General features: G+C 40.8%; 1 protein-coding gene across 2 annotated transcripts in view; it reads right to left on the bottom strand.

Annotated features, from left to right (window-relative positions):
- Positions 1 to 5,687: 5,687 nt before the first annotated feature.
- The window catches only part of COL8A1 (collagen type VIII alpha 1 chain), a 150,685-nt gene continuing 145,359 nt past the window's right edge, over positions 5,688 to 11,013 (bottom strand). The window contains exon 4 of one of the 2 annotated variants that reach the window (XM_081300828.1): positions 5,688 to 9,150. In XM_081300828.1, the coding sequence (XP_081156954.1) occupies positions 7,241 to 9,150 (1,910 nt within the window). In that variant the 3' untranslated portion in view covers positions 5,688 to 7,240. The remainder of the gene's footprint in view (positions 9,151 to 11,013) is intronic. The other variant, XM_081300829.1, reaches the window with a different exon arrangement.

The raw sequence follows: 11,013 nt of genomic DNA, 5'->3' as shown, positions 1-11,013 counted from the left end.
AAACCACACCCTACTATTTCAGCTGTCCAACAACTGTGGAAGATAGTTACTATTATCATTTACTAGTTTACAGTTGCAAAAAGTGAAATTTAGAGAGGTTAAGTAATTGACTGAGGGTATCACAGCTGGTAAATAGAGGACTAAGATTTATTCTTGGATAGTCTGACCCCAGACTATACATTTTCTGTATTGGTGACTCTTGTTTGGCAGAGTAAATGAAAAGGACATTATCATCTTTGTTGAGGAAAGACGTATTATTTGAAATAGGCAAGGAGAGAGCTGTAAATGTTCCGTCAGTTTTTCCCATTGTGTCTCTTGTCCCACGAATGAAGAGCAGATGTGAACATTGCTGCCAGCCACTCACTTGTCAAAGGAGAACTGACTCAGCTATGTTCATTATAAAATTAATTTTTAGGTCTTGATGGTTTTAACAAGGCATATGAAACATAGCTCTCCATGGGATTTAGAAACTTTAATTTAGAAGTGCTTTTTATTTTAATAAAAAATCTATTTTTACTTATAGTAAGATAGTAAAGAAAAAAAATCTTTGGAAAGCTTGTGAGTGCCTCAAAGGAAACTTTGATGAAATGGTCCTGCGTTTCAGCATCACACAAGAAGCTTACTTGTTAACAAGTATTACTTGTTACTTTTTTATTTTTTATTACTTTATTATTTATTATTATTTATTAATTTATTATTTATTATTTTTTATTACTTGTTAACAAGGATTACTTGTTAAAGTGGGATAATGTGTCCTGCTTTAATGTAAATTTTATTATACTTTTCTGAGGTATTAATAGTTTTCCCCCTGATAATAAAACTCATGAATAAGTTTTCCCCTTTATAAAAAACAACATGAGAATAAAATTTATCCTGGCAAAAGGATTGGTTTTGAAAATGAAGCAACAACAGAAATGATGTACAACTCTTTGCTAAAAGAAAAAGACTACTCTGGGGGATGTTTTTGTTATTCATGATATGAAACAAGCATGAAAACTTGCATTTTAAGAGTCCATTGAACCATTTGAGGGGAAAAACTTTCAAAATGTGGTAAAACGTATTGCTACCTTTTTCTACCTCTTACCACAAGAGGCCACTAGGTCACTCTCCCTTTCTCTTCCAATCAGAGGCACATCTGGAGCATAGACATGTTGTGGGCTAAATTGTACCCTTCAAAATGCATATATTGAATCCTGAACTCCCAGTATTTCAAAATGTGACTGTATTTGGAACTATGGCTTTTAAAAAGGCCATTATCTGGGCATGGTGGCTCACACCTTCAATCTCAGCAGCTGGGGAGGCTGAGGCAGCAGGATTGTGAGTTCAAAGCCAGCCTTGCAAAAGTGAGGCACTAAGCAACTCAGCGAGACCCTGTCTCTAAATACAAAATAGGACTGGGGATATGGCTCAGAGGTTGAGTGCCCCTGAGTTCAATCCCTGAAACAGCCTCCCCCAAAATGGTCATTAAATTAAAATGAGGTCACAAGGGTGGACCCTAATCCAGTATGACTAGTATCCTTATAATGGTGATTGGGACCCTGTGAAGGAGCTGATAGCCATCCCCAAACCAAGAGGAGACACCTTGGAAGAAACCAACCCTATGGATACCTTGCTCTTGCCTTCAGGTCTTCTAGCTTACAGACTGAGGAAGTGAATTTCTGTTATTTAAGCCCTAGGTAACAGTATACTCACCATCAGGTCAACTTCAACACTTTTTTAAAGAAACCAGGTGTCTTCCCTTTGTTTCATCTGGATGGGCTCTACTCGTGGAGTACCCAATTGCATTGATGACCCCCTCCTGCCTTCCAAGTTTATAAATGGGAGGAAATTGCTTTGGGGCCAAGCTTCCTTCCCCCTTATCAGGTTGTCCAGTATTGTCCCCAAGTTAAGTGCAGTCTTTCATCTTTTCCATTCTTCTTTATTCCAATTCTCAGTCTTTGGCATTAGACTGGGAATTGAAACGGAATCTGTTTGACTCTCCTCCCTCCAGATGTTCCTCTAGGGCTCGCTTTGCCACAACCCGTCATTGCCTTCCTGAAGGAAAGCTGCTCTTGTCTCCTAAGTGGCTTTACAATGTGTACCTTCCCTTTTCTGATGTTGTCATCATATAATCATCAACATTTTTTAAAAATAAAATACTGATTTTTACACCACTTTCTCACTTAAGGACCTACAATATCATCTGATTTCATACTAGATAAGATGGAAACATCTCTTGCCTATGTGTAAAGTGTTGGATCACCTGACCCTCCTTTGGTTATTCAACTTCCTTCACTAGTCCTTGGATGGAGGCTCTAATCTAATTGAGACATTTTCCCTGATCTTCCCTTCCCAACACCTGACTTAGCACTGCCCCAGCCCTCCCCACACCAATTTCCTCCTCTTGGAGAAGGAAAGGCTATTTCTCCTTTCCTCTTGGAATACCTTCATGTTCCCTCTATTCAAATTCTTCATTTCTTTAAGCAACCACCTCCAATAAATTGTTTGAAATTACATTTTTTTGATACTGGGGATTGAACCCAGGGGTGCTTAACCACTGAGCCACATCCCCAGCCCTTTTAAAATGTTTTATTTAGAGACAGGGTCTCAGTGAGGTTGCATAGGGCATCTCTAAGTTGCTGATGGCTTTGAACTCACAATCCTTCCTTCTGCCTCAGCCTCTTGATTGAGATTACAGGCATGTGCCACAGTGCCCAGCTGAAATTAAGTTTTATCCCATAGTTAGCCTCTGTAAAATCATGGAATGCCAGAGATGGAAGGGGGTTTCCTACCATTCAGTCTAACCTCGCCTCCACTGAGGACCCTTTCCCACAGCATCCTTGTGAAATTCATTATTTCCTCAACCTTAGTGTTGGGACCATTACTCTGAGATGGGTGTGGATCCAAAGATGAATGAAGTGCCTGTCCCCGGTGAATCATGTGTTTTTTTTTTTTTTAATTATAGCCATGGACAGAGCAGAAAAAAAAAGGGATAGAACATACAAAGCAGGGTGGTGATGTGGGGAGAAGTTGCCTCAATCTAGGTAATAGGGACAGTGCAAAGGGAAGGAAGAGCTTCCTCTGTGTCCAGAGGGGCGAGGAAGAATTTATACAGCAGGAAGACAGAGTGGTCCTCCCAGGAAAGGCAGCATGGATCAGTCTTTCTCTTTCTGGATTTATCTAGTTTGTATGCATTCAGTCACCTTCACATTACCCTGCTCTTTTGACTTTTAAAACAAACATCTTGAGATCCTCCAAGCAGAGGATAATATTTTTAAGGAGAAGGGTTATGTTTTCTGTTGCTTTTTATGCCCCAGATCATGTAGTGTACCAGGCACACAATAGGGGCTACTTTGTGTTTAACGTAAAGGGCTACTACACACGTACTGTAAATATGATGTCGATTTTGAGTTTATTTCGTCACAGTCATGATGGTTTGGCCCCATTGGTCCAGCATTCTGAATTCTAACCATTAATCCTCCCTGTTGTGTCTCCTGTGCTCAACCTTCTATCTACCTACATAAGCCAACAAGATGTAATGGTTGTGTTTTCCGAATGACAGACCTTCCAAAATAGTTCTAGAATAAAACAGAGCCACTGGGCTATATGGGAATGGAAGCTGTGGTCTTGAGCTTGCACACTGAAGGCATAAAGAAGTTACCTGGTGGTACATATCTGCCCGCTCAATGATTTAAACAGTCCCTTTCTCATATTATAGATGTGATAAGTTACAGTCACTCAGGGCTTTATAAATCATCACAAAAGAGTTATTTCCTTATTGGTGATACTTACTGAGGCCTTTAGATTCTTGAAACAGGTCTGATTTCTGCTCTGTGACTACATGCAGCACCATCTCCCTTTCCAATATGTGACTCTGATGTGGCGGAAGAGAGGGAGAAGAGAGGACTGTGGCAGTCCTTTCTTAGCTGATGTATGTTGCACAAGCAGCAGTTAACTGTGTCCTATTATCTGTTTTTCCTTCTTAATAGTACCCTCCTGGGTATGAGCTGGGCATGGAGTTACCCAGAATAAATCTTCAGTTTCCCACACTATCTGGAAGCTTGCTGGCAAGGTGACTACATTCTGGGCAATGCATGTGGGAGGGAGTGCTCTATGCAGTGGTTGGTTTGAGTTTTTCCAGACAAAAAACACACCTTCCCCTTCTCTTTTCTCCACCCTCCCATTAGCTGGGCTGTGTCTGATGTTAGCCATCCTAGACTGCAGAGAGGAGGGCAACATATCTGGGTGGAAGAGAAACATGATAGAAGGAAACTGGGCCCCTGCTTGGGTTACCATTGAGTCCCAGACTGCTTAAATCCAGAGCTGTTATGTCAAAGAGGAATAAACTGTCCTGTTCAGCCTCTAGTTCAGCTGCTAATTGCTACAATGTATATGTGAGGGGACTTAAGAGGTTAATACAGCCTCAAAGAGCAACATGAACAAGATGAGAAATATACTTTCAAAGATATTTAATGACTTTTTTCAAATCAGTACAAAAATTTAAATAAAAAATGATTTGCCATTAAATCTCAAATCTATCATGGAAACTCAAACAAGTTACCAGTCTGTTCACCATTCATTGTATTTTGTGAAATATGTGAGGACAGTCACCCACTACAGACACTCTTTTCCCCTGGAGGATGTCATGCTGTATTAAAACTCTGTAGTTAAATAAGAAAATGCAAGTTTGGTCCATTTCACATGGAAAAGTTTTAGATATTTTTGAATGAAATAGAGATCATACTATTATCCCTAGACTTTAGAACACGCAGTTGTTTTATCTGCTTTTACATTAATGTGTTAACATGACGTGCAACACTCAAAAGGGAAACACAGGTACATAGATAATTATTTAAAACTCTGTTTTAAATTAAATGAAGTATCATTTAGCTTTAGATTAGCACCATTGTAGAATACACAGTATCTGGCATAAATTTTGCTCCTCCTCCATCTAAAAGTTAGAAGCATATGCCTGATAATAAACATACACACATACATATATCTATCTATCTATCTATCTTTATCTATATCTATCTATCTATATATATATATATATATAGGCAATTGCGTAACAACCAATAAATAAGTTGGAAGATATTTTGAAAAGTGAATTTGTTTTTAAAGAGATAATTTCTCTCTTGCCTGATGGAAATTAAGAGTCCATACATGTACAGATAAATACAATTTTACAGATCAGCTGGTCTGACTTGCCTCCAAGCCATGTCAGTGTACCTATTAGCAGAAGGAACCCAGTGAATCTGTTACTTCCAAAGTCACCAGCCCCAAACCAGCATCCTCAAGACCAACTCAAAGGACATATGGCCACATATATGCTGTCCACTTTGAAAATGAAGGATGGGTAGGACATCTTTTTAATGGGAAAAGTGTGTTATCTAATTAGCAGTGAATAAGAAATTTTGGGATAATGAACTAATTTCTCTTAAAAAAATGAGAAGAAATGATGCTTGTATACTTCATAGGGAAAAGATACATATTTGACCAAGAGAAGAACTTTTGTGATGGTAAAAATAATTTCTATTATTATTATTATTATTATTTTGTGGTACTGGGATAATCCCAGGGCCTTGTGTATAGAGTTACACCTCCAGTCCAAAAATGATTGAAATTTTACATAGACACATTTCCTTGTGCTTTTTGTGTATTTTCCCATCTATAACTATGTACTCAATTAATTTTTCAGAAACAAAATATGATTTCACTATTACAGCTCCATATCATTTCCCCAAGTGTCTAACAGCATCCACAGCTAATAGCAGATTTGAAGTGATTTGTCTGTTTTAAGCAATGCTTAAATCAGCTAATATGTGCCTAAATGAAAACCTGGACAATTACTTATGTCTCCCTTTCAAATTTGTTTTATTTGTTGACTTGTGCTAAGTAAAGGGCCACATAGATGGCCTGGGCCATTGTTGCCCTATGATATTCTGGATATCTCTTCCACAGATTGCTGCTGAAGAGACAGTTATTTTCCTTTTTTGTATCTACACCTAGAAACATCACCTCTTTTAAAATATCAAACTGCATAATTACCTTTTTTAAAATAGGAATTTATTTTCCTATGAAATTTGAATTTTTTCCCCCAATAAAAAATAGCTTGGATTTTGGAAATTGATTTGAAACCTCAGATGACACATTAATTTGCTTACATACTACACAGGGAGATATTCTTCAGCTACTAAAGAATATCAATATCTCTATGGTTAAAACCTCACTGGAATTGTTTGTGTGTACGGGCAAAGGAGGCAATTTTTTAATGCATGTAAACACAATTGATAATTCCTATCAATAATAAATATTCCATAAAGCTAAAAAGTTTACTGAAGGGTTCCTTTTTTTTTTCTTTTGGCCTCCAGGTATTTATGTTGGTTAGGCCATGGTAGAAATTACACAGAGGGAAGAAAAAACAAAATAAGTCACAGAACAACTCTAAAAGAACTCCTTGAGGAATAAATGAGTTAATCACTGCTTATGTCTCCCCACTGGTTTGTTAGCTCCTGTGGGGCTCTGTCTTGGCCTCACATTGGCATCCTACCCCAGTGCTCAGCACAGATAGACAATGGTACTCTTCCTTAATTTTTTTTCCAGACTCCAGACATACAATTCTGACTAGAACTTCTCATTGATAAAAACCAAAACAAACAAACAAACAACAACAACAAAACCCCCAGCCTCTATCACTAGAGAAATATCCCTAGTACTACAAAGGACTAAGGTTTCCATGGCCCTCTCTGACTCCCACTGAGACAGGAACACTACAGAACTCCCCAGAACATTCCATGGCTATGTATCTGCACAGATGGAGAGGAAATTCTGAAAGTAAATATGGTATGTAACTGTTATCACTGACATTTCCCTAAGGCATATTTATAAATACTTTAAAGGAAACAATATGAGTGAGTGATTTTGGTTAGCTATGATCTTTTGTACTGACATGTTGACTGATCTGAATAAGCAGGTTATGGTGAGAGCAAATAACATATGACAACTAATGTGATTCCAGTGGGTACAACACAAGTGTCAGTACTTGATACATAAATCTATCCCATTGTTTTCAATGACAAGCTGCTGTGCAGAGTATTAAACATGCATATTAGTTTTTATTTGTACATGATGGTCTGAATTTCACTTAAATATAACTTTCCAACTATATAAATGTTCTGAAGCAATTATGTTTTTCATCTGAATTTTTTGTTGCATCATTTTCTTGTCTTCTATTAAATCTCTCTCTTTTTTTTTTTTTTTACATGGGATATAATAAATATCCTGAAAACGAGGAATGGACATACTGCCCGGCGTACAGTCCCGCAGCCTGTTCTGAGGGCATCTGGAGGAACACGCGGTCCCCGGGCCTGAGCAGCAGCACGGCACTCCCAGATGCCTGGTCCAGAAAGCCCTTCTTGTACTCGTCGTATGTGTACATCATGGGCTCGTTGTTTTTGAACAGAGCAACCCACACGTTGCCTCCCTTGCAGTGAACATGGTATACAAAGTAGTAGACGCCGGGGACCTCACAGGTGAAGATGCCCGTCTGCGGGTTGTAGTTCTGTCTGCCGTTATACAGTAGCTTGTCAAACTTCACTGGGGCTCCCACCGGCGGGAAAGGTGCGGTCAGCTCAGCAGTAAACGCGGGCATCTCATAGGTTGGGCCTCCGTTCTTGCCTTTCTTAGCCCCATAGGCATGGGGGGGTTTCACACCATCAATTCCCAGCCCCATATCTGGCAGATACTCTCCCTGGGGTGGTTGTGTAGGGGGCATCACAGCTGGCGGGCCAGGGGGCCCTGGAGGACCTGGGGGCCCTGGAAGGCCAGGCTGGCCTTGAGGACCCAGGGCACCTGGTTTCCCTGGGGGGCCATGAAGGCCTGCCACTCCAGGCTTGCCTACACCAGGGAACCCAGGAGGCCCTGGAAGGCCTGGTTCCCCTTTGGGGCCTGGAATCCCAGGTGGTCCAATTGGGCCACTAGGGCCTGCAATGCCTGGGATACCTGGGGGGCCCTGTAGCCCCTGATCCCCTGGAATGCCTGGTTCTCCCTTGGGTCCAAGCAGCCCGGGAACACCAGGGAGCCCAGGCAATCCTTTATGCCCAGCTTCCCCCTTGGGCCCTATTGGACCTGGCAAACCTCTCATGCCAGGGGGTCCTACTTCACCAAGAAAACCTGGCTTTCCTGGGAAGCCTTGAAGCCCTGGCTCGCCTTTGGGACCTGGTGGCCCCTGTGGCCCCACAACCCCACCTTCTCCTTTGGGCCCAGGGAAACCAATAGCACCTGGAGGGCCCATGGGACCTGGGATTCCAGGCAGGCCTGGCTCTCCTGGGGGTCCTCCCATTCCAGGGGCACCTACTGGTCCTTTCTCTCCTCTTGGTCCAAGAGCCCCAGGAACACCCCCCACACCCCGGTCACCTTTAGGTCCTGGGAAGCCTGGTTTCCCAATTCCTGGAAGACCTGGGGGTCCTGGCAGCCCTGGTAGTCCTTGCTCCCCCTTGCCACCTGGAAATCCTGGTTGGCCAGGGATCCCATCCTGGCCTGGCTTTCCAACTCCAGGTATTCCAGGAGGTCCTTGAACCCCTGGCACCCCGATAGGACCTTGTGGGCCAGGTTCCCCTGGAGGTCCTGGCTTCCCCAGAGGGCCCTGGGGCCCAGGGAAGCCTGTCACACCTGGTTTTCCCACTCCTGGCAGTCCAACAGGACCAGGAGGGCCATGCATACCTGGAGGACCCTTCAGGCCAGGTAAACCTGGCATCCCGAAGCCTTTCTCTCCTTTAGGACCCTGAAGACCTGGAGGTCCTGGTGGTCCTTTGGGTCCTCTTTCACCCTTTGCTCCTGGTTGACCTGGTAACCCTGGGCCACCTGGCTTCCCTATGCCAGGAAGTCCATGAGGCCCTGGAGGTCCTTGTGGTCCTGGGATCCCCATTGGCCCAATTTCCCCTTTGGGTCCGATTTCGCCCTTGGCCCCAGGCATTCCCATGGCTCCTGGCTTTCCAGGCATTCCAGGCATACCTGGCTTTCCAATTCCTGGATATCCCTGTGGCCCTGGTTTTCCTTTGATCCCAGGAATCCCATGACCTGGTAAGCCAGGGGGCCCAGGTGGTCCTCTTGGGCCAGGTTCTCCACGAGGACCTTGTTCTCCTCGTAAACTGGCTAATGGTATTTCTGCTGATAAAGAAGATGGAAAGGTAGAGGGCAGGAGAGAGGAAGAGAGAGAAAGAGAAGGAGAGAGGGAGGTTAGTTATCTTTTATTTCAACAAAGTCTTGGTGATCTTTGTTTAGACATCTTACTATGGAGAGGAAAGACTAGAACTAATGTGCTCATCTTCCAGGACTGTGTAATATAAATATTTAAAGGAGACCTAGGGGCTTGGGTTGTGACTCAAGTGGTAGAGTGCTCGCCTAGCACTTGTGAGGCATAGGGTTTGATCCTCAGCACCACATAAAAAATAAAATAAAATAAAGATATTGTATCCATCTAAAACTAAAAAATAAATATTAAAAAAGAAACCAAACTGATAATTTCTGTTTTCTTTTTAATTTTTAAAAATTTATTTAAAAAATTTTAAATTTGTTCTAATTAGTTATACATGACAGTAAAATGCTTTTTATACATTGTACACAAATGGAATACAACTTCCTCTGGCTGTACATGGTGCAGGGTGGTAATTTCTTTTTTCTATTTGAGGTATTGTTCTGAAAACTGATATGTGCAGCTGCTTATATCAGCATTGGTTAAGTGAAAAAAGCTAAAAAGTAATGAAGCAACATTTTTCTAAGTACAAAACTTGAAGATATTATGATGTGTTCATCATAGAGAAATTGGAAACTTCAGAGATGTATAAGGAAAATTCAGAGTTGCCCAAAAACTCAGAACTTAGACACTTGACATTTATATGCATTTTCATCTTATTTGTTCTAGATATGTGTATGTATATCTTAGTGTTGGAGTCATTCTCTGTTTTTTTTCTATTTTTCCTACTTGAAGTGATATTTTATTTTTCCATAATCTTTTGGTTTTAATTTTATTTAAAAAATTTAAATAAACCAACAAGTTATAATTGTATATATTAATGAGTTGCAATCCATGTTATGATTTATGGCTATAATGTGGAATAATTAAATCAAGATAATTAGCATCTCCATCTTCTTAAATGCTTATTTTTATGGTGACATTTGAAATTTACTCTTAGCAGGTTTGAAATGTATAATACATTACTATTAACTAGAGTCACCAAACTGTGTAGTAGATCTTAAAACAAACAAACAAACCCCCAAATCTCACCATTTGAAACCATATTTCCCCTGCCTGTGGCCTAGACTCCTTCAACCATCATCTTCCCATTCCCCATCCTTTGGCAACCACCATTCTATTATCTGCTTCAGTGCGTTTGATTGTTTTAGATTCCAGATATAGAATGAGAACATGTGGTATTTATCTTTTTTATGCCTGGATAATATTTTAACATAATATTTTAGAACCAAATGATATTTCCTCATGTGTTGAAATACAGTATGATGTGATGATGGAAGTCATCATGTGAATTCAGGAAGGAATGAAAATATTTTATTTTGTACGTAGTTCAATAACGTCTTTCTATATCTGTTCTCAAGAGCCAGTGGATTTGTGTAATTTATCTAATGTGCTGTAGGATTCACCAAGCCTCTAATATTAATTCTTTAACTTCCCAAATTATTTCTTAAATACAAATTTGATTTTTAAACAGGAGGGATAAAGAAGATATTTTTGGATGACAAGCAGTCTGGATAAAGAAGAGATCTTGGTTAGGAGCACGAAGCTCTGCTTATCTTTCTAGTCTTAGCGTGAGATATCTACAGGAGAGCTTTTGCTATCAGCACCTCTCCTTGCCTGTCTGTACAGCAAGGATAATACAGCACATTTCATGATTAGAGGATATATAGGAAAGGTATTACGCCTTCTTGAATCAGTCCTGAAATACAAAGTGCATGCTGTTATATTGTTCTGTATGTGCCCTGCAGATAAACAGAACTCTGAATCTCCCCTGCTGG

Source organism: Spermophilus citellus, assembly GCF_964194105.1.
Source record: "Spermophilus citellus genome assembly, chromosome: 7".
Lineage (NCBI taxonomy): Eukaryota > Metazoa > Chordata > Mammalia > Rodentia > Sciuridae > Spermophilus > Spermophilus citellus.
Note: the sequence above shows the minus strand (reverse complement) of the source record. Positions and strands in the feature narration are given on the sequence as shown.